Raw genomic sequence first — 24960 nt, 5'->3', positions numbered from 1 at the left:
TGGATGGATCCGTTTTTAAAAACACCCTCATGCCATCCATGATACCTTGCTGTGTTTCATTTTAAATTTTCTCTTGCTCGTTGTACCCATTGGGATGTTCTCAAAAGTGTTCTTCTGTGGTGTGCGCCATCAAGTAGAGAGGAGATTATGTGACATGCAGTATACTGGCTTGTTTGCCATCTCTTTGACAGTGCCAGATTTCCCCAGTTTAAGCCTTTTGAAGATGGTATGGCCCATGGTCATTTTGTCCATGTTGACTTTGGTCCAGCAAACTGAACACATCCAGACTTCTCATGGTGCCATCCTATGAAATCAATGGGCTTAGGTTGCATAGGATTGCACTACTAGTCAGGCAATGCTGCAAACCACCCTTCTGCATTTGGTTTTTATTAGAAGCAGTCAGGACATAAAACCATAGTCACTTGCACACATTAATAAACCATAAAAATGCAGATGTGGAAACTCTTTAACTCCACATTCCTTATTGTATTTCTTATTGTATTGCTGTTCTAGGAGGCAGCTCTAGGTGTGTGCATGTAGAAGAGGCAGGAGGACTTTGATTTCTTTCTGCCATATGTATGACAGATCTAATTTTGGAAGAGAAAAATGGAATGCAAGGAAATGAGCACATCCCTGCTCTCTGCTTACGCTCCTATTTCTTTTGGGTTCATCTTTGGGAGAGAGGCTGGGAAATAACATTTATTTCTGGGATCAGAGCACCTTGAGAAGGATAATACATGAATCTGTCACTGTCTGCTTTCCTCTGGATCTACTGTCAGATGGTTGTTTTGCTCCACCCTGGCTCTCAAACTGAGGTTTTCCCAGATCATCCTAGCAATATGATCCTCCATTTGTTCTCCTTCTGTTTCCTTTCCCCAGTTTGATCCAATGTTTCCCCAACCTGCTTTGCTGCAGTTTCTAGAAAAATCATAGTCAAAATGAGTTTCCTTCCATATCTCCTTGTACCTACTATTCCCTCCTCTGCCACTGACAGGCCTTTTGCAAGCTTTTTACTAATAAAGATGTAATTGCTTTACTGATATAGCATTATAACACTTTTTTACAAGTTGGCAAAATGCCCTTTGGCAGCAAGGGGGAGATGGTGGCAGGCATGTGAGGATACTGAGGAAAATATGGAGAATATTTCTGTGGACACTGTTGCAGAGGCACTTGCAATGGTAAAGACGGCACGATGGAGTTGTTGCCATGTAGAAGTAGTTAATATCTTCAGGGAGTGGGGAGGGCAGAACTCAAACTTCCCTTCGGAGATGACTTTTGGAGTAAATAAAAAGGAGGAACAACTTAGGTGCCTGAGAGGAGATGAGACATTTCCTACCTCAAGTACTACAGACCAAGCTCTGCTCACGACCTGAGTTCAATCCTGGCAGAAGCCAGGTTCAGGTAGCCAGCTCAAGGTTGACTCAGCCTTCCATCCTTCCGAGGTCGGTAAAATGAGAACCCAGTTTCCTGAGGGTAAAGTGTAGATGACTGGGGAAGGCAATGGCAAACCACCCCGTAAAACGTCTGCCAAGAAAACATCGTGATGCGACGTCCCCCCATGGGTCAGTAATGACTCGGTGCTTGCACAGGGGACTACCTTTACCTTTTTTACAAGTAGTAGCTAGTGTTAAGGACCATGTTAAGGAAAGATCCAGGCACTGCGTAGTTTTCTGGCAGGAGGTAACCCCCTCCTACCTCCCATTATTTGTGTTGACATCTGAGAAGTTGGAAGATTGGAAAGAGTTGGAGCCATCTGTGACATTATATATGCGCAGACAGGCCTTTGCCGTAGCATGTCATGCAGTTGTTCTTCTTAGCAATTTTTCTGTGACAGTTGACCTAGGGTTAAGTCTGAGCCTGCTGCCTCCCCCTTGCTCAATTCTAATTCAGTCCGGTGCTGAAAGCTGTCTGATCTCTGTCTGTTTTGCTGTAGGACAACTCAATGATGCAGGATTTGCACGTATGTTGTCTCTGCCATATGGTCATGTCCACTTCTTGCTGTGGGACTGGCTCTGCATCCCATCTGTACAGAGAGCAGAGCTAAGCTGCTCCAGCAGTAACACTCTGTTGGGGCTGCCTCACCACTACTAGGAACCTAGGAAGTATCTCCGAGGCATCCTCCTCCTGCTTAGTGCTTAGTAGCTTGGTTGCATGAAAACGGCTTGTGTTAGTTTGAAATATGTGCTTCCTCTGCAGAGGGCTGCTCAGAAGCAATATCTGATGGGTCAGTGGCTTGACCAAATATGCCCATGTGTAAAATGCCTTCAAGTCATACCCAACATGGCAGCCCCAGCAAGAGGGCTCTCAAGGCAAGTGAGAAGCAGAGGTGGTTTGCCACTGCCTTCCTCCACAGAGTGTTCCTTGGAGGTCTCCCATCCAAGTACCAACCTTGCTTAGCTTCTGAGAGCTGATAAGATCAGGCTATACTATGCTGCCTTCCCTTTGAGCAAATGTAAGGGCCAGAGGCAGCTTCCTTGTTCTCCAGTGCTATGTTTGCCACATTGGTAAGAGCTTTCAGTTGCCCATTGTCTTCCCCTTTCCCAGGAATCCTAGCAGTTCAAGGGCAACGGCTGCAGGGAGTGAGATCAGTGGAAGCCAGGAGTCCTGAATTCTAATTAGAACTTTTGCTGCTGACTTTTTGGGTGTACTTAGCAAGTGTCGGTAGATCACTTTCCCACCCTTTTAAGAGGCTGGGAGGCAGTGTTACCCACACATCAATACTTGTAAAAGCACCAAAGACGGGCATTAATCTCAGGTGCTCCTTTCTCACTGGCTTTGTTCTATACTGTTTGAATGTAGGGTGAGGATGTGTCCAGGCAGCTGCCTGATGGAGTTACCAGATTCAGTGAGGGACAGGTTGCCCATTAGTAACTGTTCAGAATAGGGAATTTGGGCAGGGTTCCATTTTTCCCACCATGATGCTGAACTTTGAGGAAAAGCCGCTGTGGCCAGAATGCTGCCTTCTATGCACCTGCCGAAGGCACAGACTCTCTGTTCACATTCTGTTCACTTTCTGCCAGTCTTTCTGAGTAGGAAGCATTATTCTTCTGCCTCTGAACCATGATGATTATTTGCCACCTGAAGAGCCACTTAGATGGCTTCATGTATGTGTGCCTGTGCTACTGCCATTCTTGCTTGCATGGACCTCAAACCCAGGATTCGTGGAATAATCTTAATTGCGTCTGCTGGCTCCCCCTGAACTTACATCCCTAATTAACCCATGTCTGGGCAGGGATGCGTCTTGCAAGCCCTGCAGGCCCCACCTCTCCCTGGATTTCATGCTTTGCTCTTCTAATGGGATTTCCCCATAGCAAATCCCTTGATTTTCCCACAGATTCTCCAGACAATTACAGGGCAGCATCTGGGGAAGCTGGCTTATCAACAGTGCATTAGCGGTATACAGCTTTCTCAGTATCATGACACTGATGAAGCCCAACACACCAGCGATGTTGGACATGAATAGAGGAGGCTCTCAAGCCCATCCCAAAATGCAGTTATTGCACAGGCTTATCCAGCCTCTGAGCTAACTCAGTTGTTAATTGGAGCTGTTGTTGGGGAACAATTCAGGTTAGTATTATGATGCTTTCAGAGGCAAAAGGGTGGTTGACTAGGAAGAAGTGAGGCATTTTTACAACTAGTTTGCTGGTGTGTGGTTTGAGGCATTTTTTGTTTGAGTAGGTGTGGACAAGAAAGCTAGTCTGTGCATGGGCTGGGAGAGAAAGATCTGCTGGCAGATCCAGTGGCATAGAGCATGAGTGTAAGATGCTCACTGAGGCAGATCTCTCCCCAACTTTATTATTGCTATTCATTTCATTTATAGCCTTTCTCACGGAGACTCAAGACGGATTGCAAAATGTAAAAGACAATTCAGTCTGACAGTGAGGACCTCCAATAAGCAGTGCAGTATGACTAGGATTACAAAACCAGAAAACAATGTAAATAAAAGATGCCTACTGCAATAAAAACTGTGATATGCCATAATGAAGAAAAGGGGTTACAAAGGCAGAGGACATTGCAAAAAACCGGCACAGTGGACTGATGGAGCTTTATGCACAAAGCGCTGCCAGAGACAGGGAGCTGCAGTGTGGAAGTAGTTCCCCCCCTCTTCTCTCTTGCCTCATTGTGCTTGCTCCATAAGCGAAAGGAAGAATTGGGGGGCAATTTTCCTTCCTCACTGTAGTCTTCCTCTTGCCTTGTAGCATTTTGTCCATAAGGTTCCCCTGGCTTCTCTCTCTCTCTCTCTCTCGTCTTCAGGGGCCACTGAGGGATGGTGGGGAAAGATCCACCTCTTCTGCTCACACTGAACCTATACCAACAATAAAGCTCTATATTAGTAGAAGATATGCCACAAATATTTAGCAGATGAAAATAGGTGTGCTTGTTTTATGTTAAAGCAATAAAGAATTTGTAGTGTGATACTTAGTAAAGGAAAAATGAGCAAACTTTTTTCCTAAGGTTTACTGCCATGTCTGTTGTTGAATTTTAGAAATAGTAACTCCAAAACACACGTTTCAGTACAGTCCAACAACCTGTAAAGAGAGAGACAGAACAAGTACTGTACTGAATGGATGCCAGTGAGACTGGAGTCAGTGTTAAGGTCAACCTTCAGAAACATTATGGTGGAGAGTTTGGAGTGCCTGATTCAGATATGATAAAGTTACATTTAAGTCCCTGCTTAAAAACAAACCTGCAGGGTAGTCATGGAGAAGTCAATATTTCGCATTCATGGGAATGCGGTGCAGGGATCCATAGCCTTGTTGAGCTTGTGAGCAGTTTTGAAATTTTGAGAACAGTCTACAGGTACCACCACAAAGTTGCTGCCATAGGGTGTGTGTAGCTAACTACAAAATGGCTGCCATGGAAGCTAGGGTCAATGACAAACTGTTGGGAGATTCCAAGCCAAGCATCATCCTATGCTGGAGGAGGCAGCTGTTTTCCAATGGGTGCTCCCTGGAGGCATAAATGTGATACCTGCTGGTATTTTCTGAAGTACTCCCTGCTCCAGCAAGGGTAGGTAGGGAGCCAGGATTGGTTCTTTGCTTTGGAGTGTAGGGGGGGGGAGAGATGCTTTAAGAGAAAAGGAAGTGAGACCAGGAAACCCTTGGTGAGCACCATGGTGCCCACCGGTGCCATATTGAGGATCACTGTTCTAAAGAGTGTTAGGACAACTTTCTGGAATCTTGGTTTTAGGGTATCCCAATAGCCTTTCTTAACTCTTCCTGCCCACTGACAAGATTTCTCTGATCTTGGCTCAGTTATGATAAACATGAAGTTGAACTGAGCTAGATGGAACAGGTACTGGAAGCCAAGCACTCGACTGAGGAGTGGAGAGCCCCTTCTTGGAGTACTTTGCAAGTGCTTGTGTGTGGGGGTGGGTGGGTAGACACTCTTTCTTCCAAAGGAAAGCTTCAGCCTGGAATTCTGCCAAAGAGCGTGTTTTTTTTCTTCATTGCTTGACATGCAAACTGGTCTCCAGCCGTTGCCATGGCAGCTGTAGCCCTTCACCAAACAATGAATAATGGTTGGAAAACCATATGTAGATTTACTGTTAAGGAGTTTTGGTTTCAGGCAGGCAGACGACTGTATCCCTTTATATTACTGACCTGGGCTGGTGCCACCCAAACCAAAATTGCAGCCATTTGACTCTTCTGCCTTAGGCTTCTCACATGTTTCCACCACTCTTTTTGAGCTGAGCACTTGTCCATCACACCTGCTGCCACTCTAAACCTCAGTTTCTCAGTACTTTTTCCCACTGACTTGAAAGCTAAATACATGGAGTATAAGGTGCAGAAAAGTGACCATCTAAGAGTAGAGATTATCAGCCACTCCTGCCTGGAGTATCTGAAGCATGCATTCTCCATCTTGAGAGCCCTTCAACTATGACAAGAGTGGCACTCCTGGATTTACTGTTTACTGGTTGTAATGGCCCTTTGTTGCATTAAGAGTATCAGGATGAAAGAGAGGGCCTGCCCAGGTTTGATCAAAAGGCAGCACATATGAAATAGAGAAAATGTACGTGGCTGTCAAAAGGCAGGCACAGATCTGTATTAAATGAAAGAATTTTCATAACATGATCCCAAAATCATGCAGAAAATTTCTGGCCTGTATTCTCCAATGCTGGTGGACCCTCCAATGACACCCAGGCCGTTTCCAGATGGCTTACCTTCTGCCGCTCCATGCTGCAACATCGTGGCTCGTCCTGGGGTGAACGTGAAATCTCACGCGAGTTTTGTGCAACGTTGTGCAAAACTCGCGTGAGAAAACGCAATATTTCGCATTTTCCCTGGCACGAGCCGCGACGTTGGGGCATGGAGCAGCAGAAGATAAGCCATCTGGAAACGGCCCCAGTTCAGAACCAGATTTGGGGGTTAGTGGGAGTTGGGCTCTCATTCCACTTTCAGACTGGTTGGCACTGTGCACAATGGAGACAGTAGCCTAGAAGTTCTTGCAGGTAGGATTTCTTCATCTAGTTTGAGAAATTCCAGGAGATTTTGTGGGCAGTACCTGGGTAAGGCAGAGTTTGGGGTGGGGAAGGGACTCAGAGGGATGTGATGCCATAGAATTTGTCCTTTGAATTTCCTCCAGGGGAACTGATCACCATTATATGGAGTTCCATTGTAATTCCAGAAGAACTCCAGGCTCTACCTTGAGGTTGGTAACCCTACTAGTAGATCACATGTTGGGGAGGATTGCAGTGACTTTGTCTCCACGTTTGGATGCTCTTATCTTGTCTGTTGCAAACTAGTCTTTGTGAGTCTTTCCAGATCGGTTGAATTTCTCCCCTTACTTATATTTGATCTAGTCTCCAGTCCAGCACTAATGGCATTTATATGCTGTCACATCCCTATGTAGTAGAAGGGCGTGGGGTGGTGTTGATAGGGGTGCATGTGTGAGATGGGTAAGCCTATTTAAAAAATAAAAAGGAGAAATGGGTTTTGATGTCAGCACTGGAGAGTTTTGGAATTCTACCATAGCAGTCAAAGCAAAAGAAATTGAAGCAGGGTAGGTTTTTCCTGTTTTTAAAAATGAAAACATTCAACCATGAGAGAACTTTTTAAAAACAGTTTCTTTGGAATAGGCTCTCAATAAAGTCTCAATTCTTGTGACTTTAATAACTCACAGTTAATAATTCAAGATTCTCTATAACCCATTCATTTGTTAATGTGCAATTAATTGGCAGTGTTTTAATTTATAATGTACAACTCCCTTTAACTTTAGTGCAGTCTCTAATGTCCTCAGGTTCTTGGCATTGTGAAGTCATGAATTACAAATCAGCATCTTACAAATGCGCTGTTTGCTCTGTGGGCACCTTTTCTGCAGTGCACCTGCCCTTTGCTTGTGTTAGACTACATTCTGGATTGTATTGGTGGGTGGGTGACCTTATCTTTTAGGCACAGTATAGGAATAGATGGTAATTTAGTTCCCTTCATCTCTGTGCTAGTGAAAAAATAATAACCCTTAAATGGATCAGACTTCTTTGATGGGCTCAGCTGTCCATGCTCAATAACCTCTGCTGTTGCCCCTGTGGAGAGGGATCTGGTGAAGTTGATGTGAATCGATAAGCCCAGACGCGCTATCCAGAGCAGTCCATCTTCTCCCCTCTATTTTGTGCAGCAAACTTTTCAGGAGCAAATTGCCTTTTGTTTTGAGTTCTTTGTTTGGTTCCATTTCCTCCATGTCTCATGGAGATATTTATGATCAATTTCCTTGTATTTCTAAAAAAAATTAAGTTTCAATAGAGAAATGTTCTAAATGGAAGCTGAGTCCTCACTATTCAGGGTTACCTCCATAATCTTAAACTAGACATTAGCATGGACTGGGAAAAAGCTACAGACCATTGGTCTGTGGTCCATTGCATTTCACGGACCATGGACTATTCACAGACCCGCCCTGGTTCATGGACCAGTTTGTCGGTCCGTGGTCTGTCACTTCTGGGGGCCCTAGCACCACCCCCTTCATACACAGAGGTGCCAAACTCACAGTGTGTCTTCAGAAGTCTCTCCTCCAACCACCCTCCAAGTTTGGCCAAGATTGCATTTCGGATGTCTGAGTTACAGACCCCCAAAGCACCCACCCCAGGGAACTTCCAGTACATAGAATAGGAGCTGCAAATGCAAATTGACTTGCATTAACTTGCAGCAATTGGCAGAGCTCTAGGCTAGCCCAACGCTCCACAATCAAATAAGAATTGAAAGGGTAAAAATGAGACAGAAGAGTGAGCCTTCAAGGAGACCAATAAGCTTGCACCCAGAGCCTGACTGCAGCTCTGAGATTGGGTTGCCGCACAGCCCTAGGCTAGCCCATCACCTCACAAGCAAATAAGAATTGAAAAAAGAAAGGAGAAACAAGAATGAGCCCTCAGCCAAGGAAACCTAATAAGCTTGCTCCCACCCAGAGCCTTGCTGCAGCACAAGCCCCAAGCCTCCCTCTGGCACAATCCGGAAAAAAACTCCCACATCAAGCAATATGTTGATTTATTTATTTTGATATTTATATCCTGCTTTTTTCCTCAGAGGAGAGCCAGAATGTCTTACAACATCATTTCCTCCTCCTCCTCTATTTCATCCTTACACAACAGCACTGTGAGGAAAGCTAGGCTGAGTGTGATTGGCCCAAAGTCACTCAGCTAGCTTCCACGGGTATTCAAATCTGGATCTCCCAAATCCTAGTCCAATATTCTAACCATTATACTACAAGCATACATGTAAATATTCTTCGTTATTCTTCAGTGTGACATCACCATCTGTCATAGGACAGGTGGGGGTAAACAAAGAAGTAGTAAGGCCCTTGCTTTGTCCGCTGCTCATATTGGCAATATTGGCAGTCATGTGTACTACCAGCATCACCTTCCTTTCCTCGTCTTCATCGGCTATGTTGTCTCTGCATAAAACAGGCATGGTCTGGTATTTGTGATGGAAGAGAAACTGCTACAGCCTTGGTGGTGGGGTCTGTGGTCACTGAGGCAGTCCTGCATTAATTCCTACCAAGAGCAGTCATTGGTCATTTTTGCCACTCCAAGTGTCACCAGGGCTGTATTATTCATAAGGCTGACTAGGCTGAAGCCTGGGGCCCCGCAGGGACCAGAGGCTCGTCAATTTTTTTTTGCTGAGGTACTGTTACCTCAGCCCTAGGGCTCCAACGGTTAAAGGCACTTTACACTCGATGCTGTAGCAACGTGTATGTGTCTACACACTCTCATAAGTATATATGAATAGAATTCTTCAGGAGACCCTCAAAATGAAAGATGAAAGTTTTTTTTTTAAATCAATTTATATTGAATGGGTTAACATACATTCCCATAATACGTAATACAACTACATTTACCCTTTAAATCGATATATATGCCCTCATCCCTTCCCCCTCCCCCTTTCCCCTTTTTGACTCCCAACAGCACTATAACCCCTTTACTTATTATTATTATCTCTATTCAAATATTTGTCCCTATTCTAAAAGGTAAAGCTTTTACTTATTCTCTATACATCTTAATAATTGTCCAGAGACCACAGCTGTCCTTTCACATCCCACTTACTTTCAAGATACTCCTTAAATTTCCCCCAGTCATTTAAAAATTCACTTGGATTTTGTTCTTTCAGTTTTCTTGTCATTTTGTCCATCTCCACCATGTACAACAGTTTTTGGATCTAATCTTCAACTTCTGGTATTTCTTCTTGCTTCCAGTACTGTGCATATAGTAATCTTGCTGCCACCGTCATAGAATGAAAGATGAAAGATTGAAGTGCTGAAGGGGGCCCAAAATACCTGAAAGCCTCAGGGCCCGGCCATGGGTTAATACAGCTCTGAGTGTCACTGGTCCTGCTCTGGGATTCTAGCACCTCCTTTTCATGAGCCAGGTCGTGCCCTAACAGAGGATTGTGCAGGTGTGTCCTGGCCCCTGAGCCCTCCATGTCAATAAGTGGCTTTCTTCACTCAATGGGTGCTTCTAAGGCAGGGTGATTGTGACCTGTCCACTTCCTTCGTAGGTAGATTGAAGGAATTTGCAATAACACTCCTCCAAGAGAAAGCGGATTGAGAGTGCTGCATTTTTGTTAATGAGAAGACTGAAATGTAGCCTTCTTAACAGATAAACTGCACTTTCCCCGCCCTCTCCAAAGTAATAGCTTTCTGTTTGTCAGTGATATCAGAAGAATGGAATGAAGCATTGTTGCTGGACTTCTTTTGCTTTTGGTGTCTCCAGGAAAAAGTGCAACCCTGCTAGATGCTTTGTTTGGTAGCTGTTGTCATGGGGATACTGAGGATATGGTGAAGCAGCCACCTTTTCCTGAAAGGAGAGAGAAAAGAATTCAAGTTCAGCTTTGTACTCTGGTACTAGGGTCTCTGTTTACATGACAGTTTGGCAGAGGTCAATCTTACAGGCTATATGTGGAGCAATAGCCCCAGGGGACAGAGTGTGGTGACAGGATGGGGTAGTGGGCCAGTGTAATTTGCTACAGGGTAGAAGGTTTCAGGTAGCTGCATTTGTCCAAAGCAATATCCCAAAACAAAAGCCACATACTACCTTTTACTATGACACAAAACAGTATATAAGCTTGTGAGGTCTCCAGAACTCTTCATTGAGGTGGATGGTATTTAAAAAAAAGAGAGAGTGAAAAGAAGTGCGTTATTGAGCTTCTGGGAGGAAGAAAAAACAGAAATACCCTACTGAAAATATAAAAACTCATGAGACGTTTCTCCCTCATTCATTCATTCATTCATTCATTCATTCATTCATTCATTCATTCATTCATTCATTCATTAAATCAAGCCTGATGCAAAGCTTTGGAGAACTCAAAATCTTACACACTGTTCTGTGTCATTTTAGTTGGTCCTAATAAAAGGCGTCATGTGGTTTTTGTTTTGGGATTTTGTCCTAGGATGGCTGATTGCAGACCAGAACTAAGGTGGGGTAAGAGGCAAACTGCTTTTTGATTCCCGCTAGGAATTAGTCTTGATATTTTAGGGTTCACATGATGAGCAGGATTGCCAACAATCTGGAGAAAAAAGTTTTGCTCCTTTAACAAACGCTTAACGTGTGGAAATGGGCGGCTGAACATTTTAATGTTATAGAGGTAAATAACATCACCTAGTTAATAATATCCCATTAAGCCTCTATTAAAGAGGTAGGATATTTTTTCCTCCAAATTGTTGACAACTCTAATAGTCAGGGTGGGTGCTTCCTATGATGAAGTTCTTAAAGTTGCAAGATGGAGTCATCTTTCTAGATGACCTGCCTGCCACTAAAGAAACAGTAACACAATTCCTGGGATATGGGCAGTATGATACTTTTTTAAATCTGAAAAACAACTATTGCGTCTCATATACATCAAGCAAAAATGACAGTTTCTGTACAATCGTTGTCACTGGTCTAAGAACTGCTGTTAATCAATGCTGGTAGATTAGGCTACTCAGTGGATAGGTCCCCCCAGGCATCTAGCAGCAGTTGGCATGGGGGAGGTAGAGAATTTTTTCTGGTTCGGTCTTGCTGCCATTTAGGATATTCCCTCTTATCGTGTTCTAGGAGGCATAGAACTGCAACCACTGAGCAGAAAAAATAGCGTTGTGTGATTGTTTGGTGAAGATAGTGATAGTTTGTCAGAGAGACTGGTATTTCTCTGTTCTGTACTGGACATCTCACTGGGTTATCAGGAATATTCACTAAAGGGAGGCTGGTTTTAGTAGCTAACAGTGGCTATAACAGAGTTTAATTACCATTGGTGGTGTTATTATTATAATTAACTCCAGTTGGCTCAGCATAGTTATTACATTATTAAAATGTTTACACATAAGCCAGAACTCACTGGTTGGGTTCATTTATTACCAAGGTATTGGCTATGTATGTTCAGTTGCAAGGTGAGAGGTTCAGTATGCTGCCCGTTGAGGAGGTTGCTTCCACAGTGGGAGATTTGAGGCAGAATACACAATGCAAAAGGAAGCCAATGTATTGATCAGCCATGTCCTAGAATGAGAAATGAGAAGCTTTAATGCTTGGTTGTTGAGAGAGGCTGCCTTGCAATAAGTTGCCAAGAATGAAGAAACGGTGGTGGTGGTGAAGAAGCCACCACCGTCAAGTTGCAGCGGACTGATGGCAACCCCATCTATGGGGCATTCCTGACAACAGATGAACTGAGATGGTTTGCCATGGCCTTCCTCCACATAGAAACATCTTTCTTCATGATCTCCCATCCAAGTACTGACCATGGCCAACCCTGTTTAGCTTCTAAGTTTTGATGAGCTCAGGCTAATCAGGACTATTTGGGCTGCGATTGGTTCAGATTTGCCTAAAGTTGGCTTCATTCTTAACCTATTCTCTCCTCCTGAACGAAGTGAAAGAGATCTATGCACAGTGTACTGCACTCCCTATCCTGGGTGTGTGTCCATTTTATGACTAGACCAGGGCTTGCCTTGGCAATAAGATGCTATAGGAAAATATTAATTTCCCCTTCTTCCAGTGCACCTGGAGACTGAATTCTTGACATAGTAGCTTCTTGCAATGGCATTGTGTGGGCACTAGTAGGGCTTTCTTCATTTGATCAGTTGCCAACTCATACTGTTCTGTAGGAGGGCCTTTACCCCCCTCCTCAAAGTCACAGTGAACTCTAGGCTGTGATCTTCTGAACTGAAATCAATTTCTGGATAACCCATGACTTTTGAGACCTCTTCTTGCAAAATACTGTTCTGTGCAATTGCCCAAATCATAAATACGAGTATCCAACCCTTCTAGGGTTGCATACTGCCTAGAGGGGGGAAAAGTTATGTGCCTTTAATTGGCTTTAGTTGTCAATTTCCACACATTAAGCCTCTTTTAAAGGGACAGGACATTTTTCTCAGGGCCAGTTGGTAATCCTGCCTTTCTCCAAGGAGCTCAGTGCAGTATATATTCTCTCCCACTTTATTCTCACAACAACCTGTGATGTAGATTAGGGTTGAAAATAGAGGCCCAAGGTCACGCAGCAAAGCATCATGGCCGAGCAGGGACTTGAATCTGGAGGTGCTTGGCCTTAGTCCAGCATCGAATTATTATGCCACGCTGGCTTGCTCAGAACTTGGTTCTCCTAAATGAATTGATTTTTGGCGTGTATTTATAGGTTCTTACTTTCCATAGCCCCCTCAGCTTTGGACAGGTTATCTCAGTGGCTTAGGGGTGCTAACAGGCTTGGATCCCTTTAATAGAAGTTAAATGGGATGTTATTTACATACGTATGTGCTGTCAAGTCACAACCAACTTGTGGCAAGGGGCTTTCAAGGCAAGTAAGAAGCAGGGATAGTTTGCCATTGCCTGGATGGTCTCCTGTCCCAAGGACTGGCCCTGCTTAGACTCCAAGATCTGACAAAATCAGGCTATACCATGCTACCTTCCCTCCTGGGATGTTATTTACTCCATTTCCACACATTTCCCAGAAGTCCATTAGCGCACAATAATCCTTTGTTAAAAGGACACATCATTTTTCTCCAGGCTTGTTGGCAATCTTATAGTGTTCCTGCCTTTCTCATATTTTAACTCATATCCTCAAAAGACTTTTTGTTGTTGCCATGCAAGTTTGAAAGCCTGTCACCGTTCGTTTCTGTTGATTTGCCTTCTGGAATTGAAGCCTGTGGGGAGTGACATTTTCAAGTTCTCTCAGCCATCATGTAGATTAGAAATTTTATTTCAAACCAAGCACAACCCCTAAGATCTACTGCTTCACAAATTTAAGATCAGGAGTCAACATTTCAGGATTTGAAGTTATGGCATATAGTGAGAAATATCAGAGCTGAAGTCAGACATCAGGAGGGTTTTGTAAAAACAAGGGCAAGTGGTAAAATAGTTATTTAGAGGACAGAATGAAAAGTACTGGAATCCTGCTGCTGATTCTGAAGCAATACTGGTATAAGAAGAACATCTATACCTCCGTGGTCCTTATTCCCTAAGGGCTTGGTGGAATTCTATGTGCACAGCAATCCTGAATTAATATTGGAAACACATTTTGCTAGAGGAAACAATCCATTCAACATTTTTTTGGTGGGGGGGGGGAAGGGAGGAAATAGGAGATGATGTTACTGCCCTCGGGCATCCAGGTTCCGTAGTAGCCTCTCAGCTCCCTGAAATGGTTCCAAGCCAACCCTACTGATACTGACCTGAGGTTCTCCTGGTCTTCCACTACCCTTGCTTCTGTTTCTTCCATCAGCTTGAGAGTGCACTGTTCAGGTGGATAAGGAAATTAAAAGTGCCTTGGAGCATTAGGCCAGGGGTGCCAATCAGCAGTACCACTTGGCTTGAATCCATCCAGCAGTGATGCTGGGCATAACTATCACTGTTGCCTCCTTCCATGTTGCTAGCAGCTGTGTTTGAGCCATGTTGGACCTGCCAGTAGCAGCATGGAAAGTGGTGTCTGGCATACTTATGCTCATTGTCGCTGCTGCTGCCCAGATCTGGGCCAAGCAGCCCTTACGGCTTTTGCCAGTGATGCTGGGGCTCGCCTTGCTGCTTGCCTTCAGTGTTCCACTGGGACAGCAGCTCACTAGGAACTTTCCCCATAAGTTAAAGGGCCAATCCACCCCTGGTAATGTGTGTCCTAGACCCAGTCCCCTCGGTGGCTTCAAGGCATTACTAGAATGTGTTGATTTTGTGAAATAGAGTGTCTCACTATAGCTGAAAAGAGAGCTAGTGTGGTGTAGTGGTTAAAATATCAGACTAGATTCTGGGAAATCTAGGTCTGAATCCCCTGCTCTGGCACAGAAGCCTTTGGGGTGACCTTGGGCCAGTTATAAACTATTAGCCTAACCTACCTCAGAGTTGTTGTGAGGACAAAATGGATGAGAGGAGAAGAATGTAAACTGCTTTGGGTCCCCATTAGGGAGAAAGGTGAGGTATAAATGAAATAAATAAACAAATAACCGCAAAAGCACTCATAAGTCATATAGCAAGTCTTCTGTATGTTAAAGACTTGGGAGGTTTTTTGAGGAAGGTATACTGATCAATATGTGTTGCAGACAGAATAGAACCCTAGCATGTAGCTCAAGTAAGTAAGAGGCTTTGAGGTGTCATCTAGCAGCAGTATAAACTTTTCTCTTTTGTCCCCAGGGCTGGCTCTTTCCTTGTCAGAGGTTTTTGGTTTGGAATATCTCCTACTTTCTAGAAGTGCTGGCTTCAAGTAATGATTGTAATTCAGAATCTATAAAGTCTTTCCCTCACCTGTGGACCCAAAGATTTGGCTGTTGAAACCTGGGGTCATAATCTTTCTCCCAGGTTAAGTGTGCCACCATGCTCCTAGGTGAAGCAGAAGATTTTCTCACGTGGTTGCTAGCTAAGGGGAATCTCAGTTAACTTGGTATCTCCGTTTTGGTTTAGCAATCCTGAGCAGTTCAGAGAGCTCTTGCTATGTTTGTGTTGTCTGCATGTGTAGCTTGATTATAAAATATAACCAAGTGCCCTTATTCAAAACTAGATGAGTGCTGAACCACTTTCCCAAGAAAATTCTCTGGTGTGGGGGATGCTGGGGATATTTACCAATCTGAGCCCCGGCAGCCACTCAACCAGTGAATTCCTACCATTACTCAGATTAAGACAGTTAATTATTGACAGCCTTTGACAAAACTGCAAGCTGTTCTGAAAAAGAGAACGGGGAAAGGAGCAGCCCATGAGCCAGTTCACAGACTCTGTAGTAGTGGATATGTTCCGGCCTGGTTTGGCCATCTAGATTGTGCCCAGGGCTTACACATTCCCTCCTTTCCCCCTCATACACATTCTGATCCCTTCCCTGGTTCATGCAAACCATAATTCATGATAGCATCTCAACCTGGGAAACCGTGGTTTCTATACCATGCTTTACCTCCAAACCAGAACAGAAAACTCTAGCTTCTGATTCTGATTTGGAGGCAGTTTGTGGATACCCAGTTTGGACATCATGTGGTTTGCCTTGAACTAGGAAATGAGTGAGGGAATTGAAACACCAAAGAGGCAAGGAGGGAGGGGAAGGAGAAGTGTGATCCCAAGACATTGTATCTGAAGTGGGCCCCTGCCTTATATTCTCCATGCTTATGATTTGATTGTTGTCATTTTATACAGTGTCATCAATGAAATGCTTTATGGAATTACTAAGAAACAGGTCTTTCAAAGGTTGCCAGTCCCCTTCTGGGGGCAGGGGATCTCCCACTCCAACCTTCCACTCCCCGCCCCCACTTACCTGGCCAGCGGGGGGAACATGCCTCCTGTGGCATGTTCCCAGGTGGTGCGACGCGCTCCTGCGCTCTACAGCAGCCCAATTTGGACCTGAATTGAGCTGAATCAGACCTGATATGGGCCAATTCAGGCCCCAGTTAGGCCCCCTGAGGAGTGTGGGAGTGCTCCCAGGGTGGCATGTGGCCTGCGCGATCATGTCACTTCCCAGAACGCACCTCCCAAGGTGTGAGGGGAACGTGCCTCCTGAGGCATGTCCCCAGGCAGCATGGTGTGCTCCCATGCTCTGCAGCAGCCCAATTCAGGCCTGAATTGAGCTGAATCGGGCCCAATTTGGGCCAGTTCAGGCCCAATTCAGCTCCCTGCACAATGTGGGAGTGCTCCCACGGCAGCACATAGTCTGTGTGATGATGTCGCTTCCCAGAAGTGACATCATCGTGCAGACCGGGAGCGTGTTCACACACTGCATGCATGCGAGAGTAACATCGAAAGATAGGTGCTGGGCCTCCAACCTCCCACCCTGGGGGTAGAGGGACCTGGCAACGAACCTGTGCAAGTACCTTCTTGACTGTGGCTGATGGGTTTTCTGTTTTAGCCAGAAAAGTAGGGTTGTCACCCTTGGATTGGGAAATACATGGAGATTTGGGGGGTAGAATCTGGGGAGGGGAGGTTTTGGCAAGGGGAAGGATCTCAGGAGGATATAACACTACAGAGTCCACCCTCCAATGCAGCCACTTTCTCCAGGGGAACTGATCTCTGTAGTTTAGAGATGAGTTTTAATTCCAGGAGATCTCCAGGCTCCACCTGGAGGCTCATGACACTACAGAAAAGTCTTCCAGGCAGGAGCAGAGTGTGATCCTGGTATCTCCTTTTCCCATCAGTAATGTTAAAACAATACCGGTATATGTTTGTAAATGTGTGGTGAGAGCATAAAAAGAACTTCTATACTAGTTTTTCAAATAATCCAAAATGTTGCACCCTTCCATTAACACGCATTGTGTGTGCATAGGTGAAAGATATATATGTATATCATGTATTGTTCTTACGTGCATGAAATGTTGTTGTTTAACAGTATCATAAAACACCGGCAGTTCCTGGCAGCAATGCCTGGTTGGCCTTAGGCCTGTGGCTAACAACAGAATGACCCAGGTTTCCTCCTCTGCTTCCTGACGAGGCAGCTCCCTGTTCCCCTTCTCCACTCTTCTCTTGTGTGAGCCAAAACACAGGACAGAAACAAAGCCCATCCTTCCTGCTTTTCCCTTTTCAGTTCCTCCTCTAGGGCTTTTGAAAGTGAGCCTCAGCACTGAGGTCCCAAATGAAGATCCACTTCTCCAATTGTGTAGTAAATTTATCTTTATTTAAACACTTTGGAGAAAAATTAATTTTATCCACAGCAGAGGAATATCTAAAACAGAGTGGGCCAAAACATTACTGTGGAATGCCTGTAATAGAGAAGGATAAAAAAGGATTTAATGTATGTTGCTGTCACATTGTTTTGCTGTATTCAGAAGTAGGCAGACTGCCTGGGGTGGTCTAATCTGTTCCGATTCTTATGAGGTCCTCTGTATGCATCTATTGCACTTGGTCAGTCTAGTACTAGACTTTCAAAGTGAGCTACAGTATAAAACGGTGAAATACAATAAACTTCTAATAAATTGATTAAAAGCCTTTAAAATGTATGCAGCAAAACAAAATAGTAGCAGCAAAACAAGTAGTGAAATCCTCTGTTAATTACGATAGAACACCAACAGCTCTCCTGAAGAACAAGGGAGGTTTTTACAACTTTTCTGAAAACCAGGAGAAAATCAGCCAGATGAACTTTGCTGGAAAGGGGGATGCAAAGGCTGACTGCCATAGCAAAGAAAGCCCTTGCCTCCACTGTCCAGATGTCCCAAAACAAAGGTATGCAAAACATTCCTTCTCTAATTGGTCTGAGTACATCAAGAGGACTGTATAAGAGTGGGGGCTGTTTTGAACACCCTGGTTCCAGCTTGCTTAGTCTTTTAAAGGCCAACAGCAGCGCTTTGAACTAGGGCTGGAACCACACTGGTAATCCTTCCAGCTCCTTCAGGATCCGCATTATGTGATCTGTCAGGCTAGCCCCTGAGAAAAGTTTGGCTGTTGCAGCCTTGTGTAGAATATGTTACAATAAGTAGGAGGCAGCAAACTGTGGAATGTGACAGAATGGTGAGTTCTTTGTTTCCCATGTAAGGGCATGACTGGCACAACAACTGTAGCTGCAGAAAAAAGCCCACTCCTGCCACTGCTGCAACCTGAGAATCAGGCAGCAGCTGTGGATCAAGGAATACCCCTGTGCTACACACCTGATCCTTCTGGTGGTAGTGTGACTACATACAAAAAGCTGAAACACCTATTTCTAAGTCAACAGGACCACCCACTGTCAACATCTCTGTCTTATCTGGATTGAATTTCTATCAGTTAGCCCACACCACTGCTCCAGACAGCTGTTCAAAGATTCTACTACCTCACTAGGATCAGAGAAGGAAAGGTATAGCTGGTTGTCATTGGCATGCTGATATTTCTGATCCCAGGTCCTCCAAACGAACTTTGCCAGCATTTTTATGTAGATGTTGAAAAGCATAAAGGATGGGATTGAAGCCTGTTGTGCTTCACGGGAGAATTCCCGTGAGGGTGGAGCAATGAACTCCCACCACTAGCTTTTGCTGCCTTCCTACAAAGTAGGGCTGAACCACTGCCTAAGCAGCTTCTCTGGTATCCAGTCATAACAGATAGTGCAGAAAGATACCACAATTAATAGTGTCAAATACCACCAAGAACTCCAGGAGAACTAACAGAATCAAGGTCACCTGCTCAGTGAAGGTTGTCCACCAGTACTACCAAGGTAGTTTCTGTGCTGCAGGCCGGTTTGAATCAGAACTGAGTCCAAATCTATTTTTCCTCTGGACAGAAGAAAAAAGTTCTGGCTGCGGATTCCATTTCTTGCTCAGGAAAACAGTTCCCCACCCCCACCCATTGCTGTGTTAATTATTCTGACCTCTTGCAGTTCCTGAAGCCTCATTAATGAGATGGCAGTTGGATAACCACAATAGTAAGAGAGGAGAGTCCTTAAAGAGATGGAATACAGGAAAGGAATGTGAAACGATGGCTGTTTACAAATATCATTCCCCACATGGTAAACTGGCAATGAAACAGTGGCAGAGCTTTCTAGAGGCCACGTTTAGTCTGTGGCAGTTGATAACACTAAACATTAAGTCTGAAAGTACTTTTTGTAGAATTTGGTGTATTTTAAATCCTTTTTTATCTAACAGTTGTCTGAGAACTGCGTCACATATTACTGCTCAATATTTTTCCTCCTATGGGCAAGCCATATCAGTTTTACAATATTTGAAGTTTATGCAAATATCTGAAAAATGTGGTACCATGTCTCTGAGATATTTGGATGGCTAGGGCTTTCTAAGACACATTTATTACATGGCTTCAGACATAGTTTTACTCCCAGTTGCAATTTCTAGATATCTATGTAGATTACATTAGAAAAGACCTGTCTCTGCCTAAAGCACTGGAGAGTCAGAGGCCGAATCCACACTTCTCAAGTTTTCCGCTTTTTTCCCACCCATTATTCGCTTCTCAGAGGGCTGTTACCTCAATCCCGCCATTCTCTTGCGTCTTTCGCGTTGCGCCTCAGACGAATTTGTCATGCGTTCAAACGCTTCTCTTACGCGGTTCTCACCGTGGATGTGGACAAATAGAAGCATTTCACAAGGAGACCACCCCCTTCAAACCACCCCACTTCCGTGTTTGCAGCCTTTCCGGAACACCATCCCTCTTTGCCATGCCATTATCAAGCTTTTCCACTCTCTCCGCAGCATGCCTGCCTGCCTGCCCTTTCCCTTTTTTTTTTTTTAAAAAAGGGGACTTTCCCAGCATTGTTGCACAATCGCGGCCATAAATCTGAATCGGGGTGCTCCAAAATCCCCGCGGAGACATCAAGGGGTGGCGTCATTTCCATTTCCGTGTCATTTTTAGGATGCTGAACAGTCAGAAATATCGGTGGTTGTTAAAATTAATTTTTTTTTAACTGTTGAAATTACCGTTATAGTGGAAATCATTCTAACATTACATTCAAGCATCAAATAATTAGTCTGCCCATTTGGAGAGTTTGGATCTCCCCCACCTTAAATATCAGTTCAAATTAGCCCACCAGAATAATGGTCCAATGGATTTCAAAGAAGAAGGCATAGAATAATATTAACCAATCATAGGCATCATAGGGGTGTGGCCTCGCCATAGCCATTTAGCAAAAAAACGCTATAGCGGAAATCTGATGAAAAAATAATTAAAAAAAATGAACGTGATGTTGTCATTGGCGATGTCGGATCTAAACCTGCCCCATATTGCGCGATTCTACCAGGGATGTGGACAAAGTATAGCGCGAGGCAGTGGCAGTAAGAGAAGGGATGTGAATACAAACTGGGACATTGCGGGATAGAATCCAGCGCGATTAATGCACATGAAAAGCGGAAGGTAGGGAAGTATGGATTTGGCCAGAGATGGCAGTACTGAGCTGGGTCGACCACTAGTCTTACTCAATATATGGCAGCTTCAAGCATGTTTACGTGCATCAGTAATAGTAGATTTGCATGTTGTTTTTATTTATTATTATTGACTTAATTTATACCTCACCTTTATCCCCAATGGTGACCAAAATGGCTTGCATCACTGATGATAGAATTAGGTATGCTGAGAATTTCACACCCATCAAGTTGGCTGGGAGAACATACTTTATTTGACTGTCATGTTCCACATCCACATTCAGCTTTGGGTTGATTCATTTTGTTCTTACTGTTTGCCACCTGACCTGGGCAGCTTTGCATCTTCACAGTAGCCTTGGTAGATAGTCTAGTGTCTTTATCTCTTACAGCTCTTTTTGTACCTGCTCAGTAGGAGAAATGCTTCAACTCAGGATCATGGTTATTAATTTTAGTTTAAAAATGGTAAAAAGCTATTTATTTCTGATATGGAAGGTAAATAAACTACAGCTTCCATGATGTTTGAGAGAATGCATGTACCTGAACTTCACTAGGTCCCTGCCTTTGTCAGCTATTAATGTGCAAACTGTCAGGACTTAGGAGGACATACAGAGATGGCCACACCAAACAAGTAAGTGTGAAATGTTTTTTTTTTAAATGTGAATCTTTCAACAGTGTTATTAGGTTGGGGTGTGTGTGTGTGTGTGCCAAAAGCCACACCACAGTGCATTTCTGTACTGTACATACCTAGAAGCCGCACTTTACACCAGGCATGTTTGAGCTATTCATATACAGGCTAAAGAGCCAATTGTAATTCAGCTTCTATGATTGCAACATACTATCGATATGTGAGCTGCATGGGCACATGTCAAACAGATTTAGGTAGCATTGGAGCCAGCATATTTGTGGGGAAATCCACCCAAAACATTTGCTTTCCTGTTCTGAAGTCTCATGAGGAGTGACGGCCTTGGTTCAGGAGATGCTTAAGGAAACAAGCAAATTCTTGTCCTATGTGATGAAAAGAAAATATTCATCCACACAGAGACTGATTTTTTTAACTTCTTCAGTACAGAGTATGGCGGATCTGATAGCACGCTGTGATCATTTGTGGCACAAAAGAGCTAGCCAGTGGCAGCTATTGTGTTATGTTGTATTGATACTGTGTTACATTTTAGTTTTGTAGTAAGCACCTTTGTAGATCCATGAAGTGGAAAATGGGATTCAAATAGTTTAGATAAACAAACAGGCAACGGCATAAATGGAGAGAAAGATGTTATAATCCTAAGTGTATATTGAGGATGTGATAACGAATCCGCTATCTATGTTGGAGAGATCTGGAACTGTGACCTGTCTCCAGAGGTCAACCATTCTTTGGTCTCTTCCTCTTCAATGTTCCTGATGGTAGAGTGAAAAGCCTTTAGAACAAGAATAGTCAGATTGAGCCAATGGTATAATCTATACAGAAGGAGTAACAGTGCTTGAATTCCTCTCTGCAGGTTGGCCTGTACTTTCTACTTGATGCTGAATGAGCAACGTTAACTCTTTCTCCTGCTTTTTTACAGATGGAATCCACAGTGTGACTGCACAGTGCACACTTCAGGTGACCATCATCACAGATGAGATGCTAACCAACAGCATTACTTTGCGGCTAGAAAACATGTCACAGGAACGTTTCCTTTCCCCTCTGTTGGCTCTCTTCCTTGAAGGTGTAGCAACTGTGCTGTCTGCTCCTCGTGACCATGTTGTCCTTTTCAACATCCAGAATGACACAGACGTGCAAGCTGCGCAGATCCTTAATGTCAGTCTCTCAGTGTCATTGCCAGATGGAGTCCATGGGGGACACTATATTCCATCTGAGGACCTGCAGGAGCGACTCTACCTTAACCGCACACTCCTAGCGGCCATCTCCGAGCAGCGAGTCCTGCCTTTTGATGACAACATTTGTCTGCGGGAGCCCTGTGAAAATTACATGCGTTGTGTCTCAGTGCTGAAGTTTGATAGCTCAGCACCTTTCATTGCCTCTGATACCATTCTTTTCCGACCCATCCACCCTGTCAATGGTCTACGCTGCCGCTGCCCACTTGGCTTCACTGGTGATTATTGTGAGACTGAGATTGACCTCTGCTATTCTAACCCTTGTGGAAACAACGGACGCTGCCAAAGCCGTGAAGGAGGCTATACGTGCGAGTGTCAAGAGGGCTACACTGGTAAGTGTTGGTCAGGGGAGTGGGGTCATCAGAGGAAGGAATCATCAAATGGGCCCCAGCCCCACTTCTCCAACTATTATTGTCTTTATATGACTGTCATCTGGTGGATATTCTTCATATCATTACAAGGTTGGATCCATCTGTAATTTTCTGTTTACAAGATGCGCTTCCATTAGTGGAATAGGATTTTCCGGTCTTCTCCCTTTCACTACAGCCCACTGAGATCCCCAAAGGTTGTTGCAGAACACTTTCAAAAACAGCATGAGGGGCAGGGATTTTCAGTGAGGGGAAAATAAACAAATATGCCCCCCTCTATTCTGCTGGTAAAATTACCATTAGATCCAAACCACTGTCATTGTTTTTCATTTTTTTAGTACATGGCAGGCCTGTAGCAAGATGACTTGTGGTGAAAGTGTTTTAGGGTACATTGAAGGTGTGTGTGTGTGAACCATTTGGTTTATTACAGAAGCAAAATGCATGTTTCTTGATGTGTTTACAGTTATTTAATTAAATATTTTTAGAAAAAGTGAATTTTATAAATGTTTATAAACAAGTGCTTGTCAGTTATCCCAGAGCCTTTATTCTACCTGGAGCATTTACTAAGATATTGCATTAAGGAACTGATTGCACATTTGTCCTTATATCTTCACAAATAAAAGAGTTAGTGACTTACTTTAAAAAGAGAGAGAGAGATTGAACCTGAAAATTCAGGAAAGGACCTGGAACATCCCTGAGAGGTTCCTTGTTCCCACAGTCTGATCCCTCCCTAAGGCTGTATCTTAGGTCCAAGTACTTTTCAGTCCGCAGCTCATTTATGCTTAAATTAGCTCTGTAATGCGGGTTAGGCTGTTGGATGCAGCATCCCTCAAAGTCATCCAGTAAACTTCAGAAACAAGTGGGGATTTTAATCTAGGTCTCTGACGTATGGTACCAGCAATTTATCCTCTGCTCCACTGTGCTCACCCCCACCCCCCGCCGGTACACACAGCTTCTACTTTCTCCACTGCTGTTGTTTTATATTTCACCCTCTTTGTCTGGAATACAATATATTCTGTACCTTTAAAATATTGAACTGAAGCAAATCAAATTCTACACTTGGAGAAGCTGATTTCTGAAAACTGAATAAATCAAGTGGATTAGGCATGCATACATCTCATTACTTATGCTGTATAATTAATTCTGTTTCTTCTAATTGTGGAGAAATGCAAAAAGATATGTAAGAAACTGAAATCTTCCTTCCTGATTCTTGAAATTACTGTGCAGCTCCCACCCCTGCTTTGGAGATTTCGCTTGGTACTAAACATGCTCTTTGAAGCCTGTCTTTGCAGCTGTAATGCTACAGATAAGATTGTTGGTATGCAGAATTTTGTACCCAGTGCCAAATGCACTTAGGTAGAAGTGTTGAATACACACCGTTCTGTCTTTGCCTCTCTATCTCTGTGACTTTTGTTCTGTTTCCATATCTGCCATCCTAGTGGAGTCACTTCTTCGGCTGCCGTTTACTCATGAGCTGACGTGCTTCTCTAGGGAGTACTTAATTTCTGCTTAGCAGAAGGATGTGAGAATCCACATCCAATCAGTATTGTATGGTGCTAAGTTATAGGAAGACATTTTCTGCAAGTTTCCTGGGATGGCTCTTGACTTTATACCATCTCTCCATGGTGCCATAATGCTCTTTCCTCATCGTGGCCACCAGCACACTTAACTTAGTGGGCTCTGATATAGTGGGCTCTGATATAGCTGCAATTGTGCCACCATTTGCGTTCCTGCTGCCTAGTTGTATTTATGATACAACAGATGCAGTGACCAGGATATGAATGGCCCCTTGTTTGTGCCCCAGTTCAGCCAGATTTCTCTTCCATGAAGGGCTGGACAATGGCTGGCTGGCTACGGATTCACTGGTAGCTTTCCCAGTCAGGACAATGAGTGGTTCGCTCGTGAACTCTCACATATTTATGAGAGATAAAAGGCAATAGGAAGCTAGTCTTGTATGATGTGCCTAGTTTGTGTATCTGTTTGCCTGCCTGTGCCTCTTTTTTTCTCTAGGACTGCCTGTTTGGGAACATTATGCCCAGTTCAGGAGTGCAGC

At 44.0% G+C, this 24960-nt stretch overlaps 1 protein-coding gene across 1 annotated transcript in view; it reads left to right on the top strand.

The window, feature by feature from the left end:
* Positions 1–24960, top strand: part of CELSR2 (cadherin EGF LAG seven-pass G-type receptor 2) — a 129018-nt gene that overhangs the window by 18180 nt on the left and 85878 nt on the right. Inside the window, exon 2 of the mRNA XM_054979609.1 lies at positions 22227–22871. Coding sequence (XP_054835584.1) covers positions 22227–22871 — 645 coding nt within the window. The remainder of the gene's footprint in view (positions 1–22226; positions 22872–24960) is intronic.

The sequence above is a fragment of the Eublepharis macularius genome, chromosome 5 (assembly GCF_028583425.1).
Source record: "Eublepharis macularius isolate TG4126 chromosome 5, MPM_Emac_v1.0, whole genome shotgun sequence".
NCBI lineage: Eukaryota > Metazoa > Chordata > Lepidosauria > Squamata > Eublepharidae > Eublepharis > Eublepharis macularius.
This window is presented reverse-complemented; position numbering and strand designations above follow the sequence as displayed.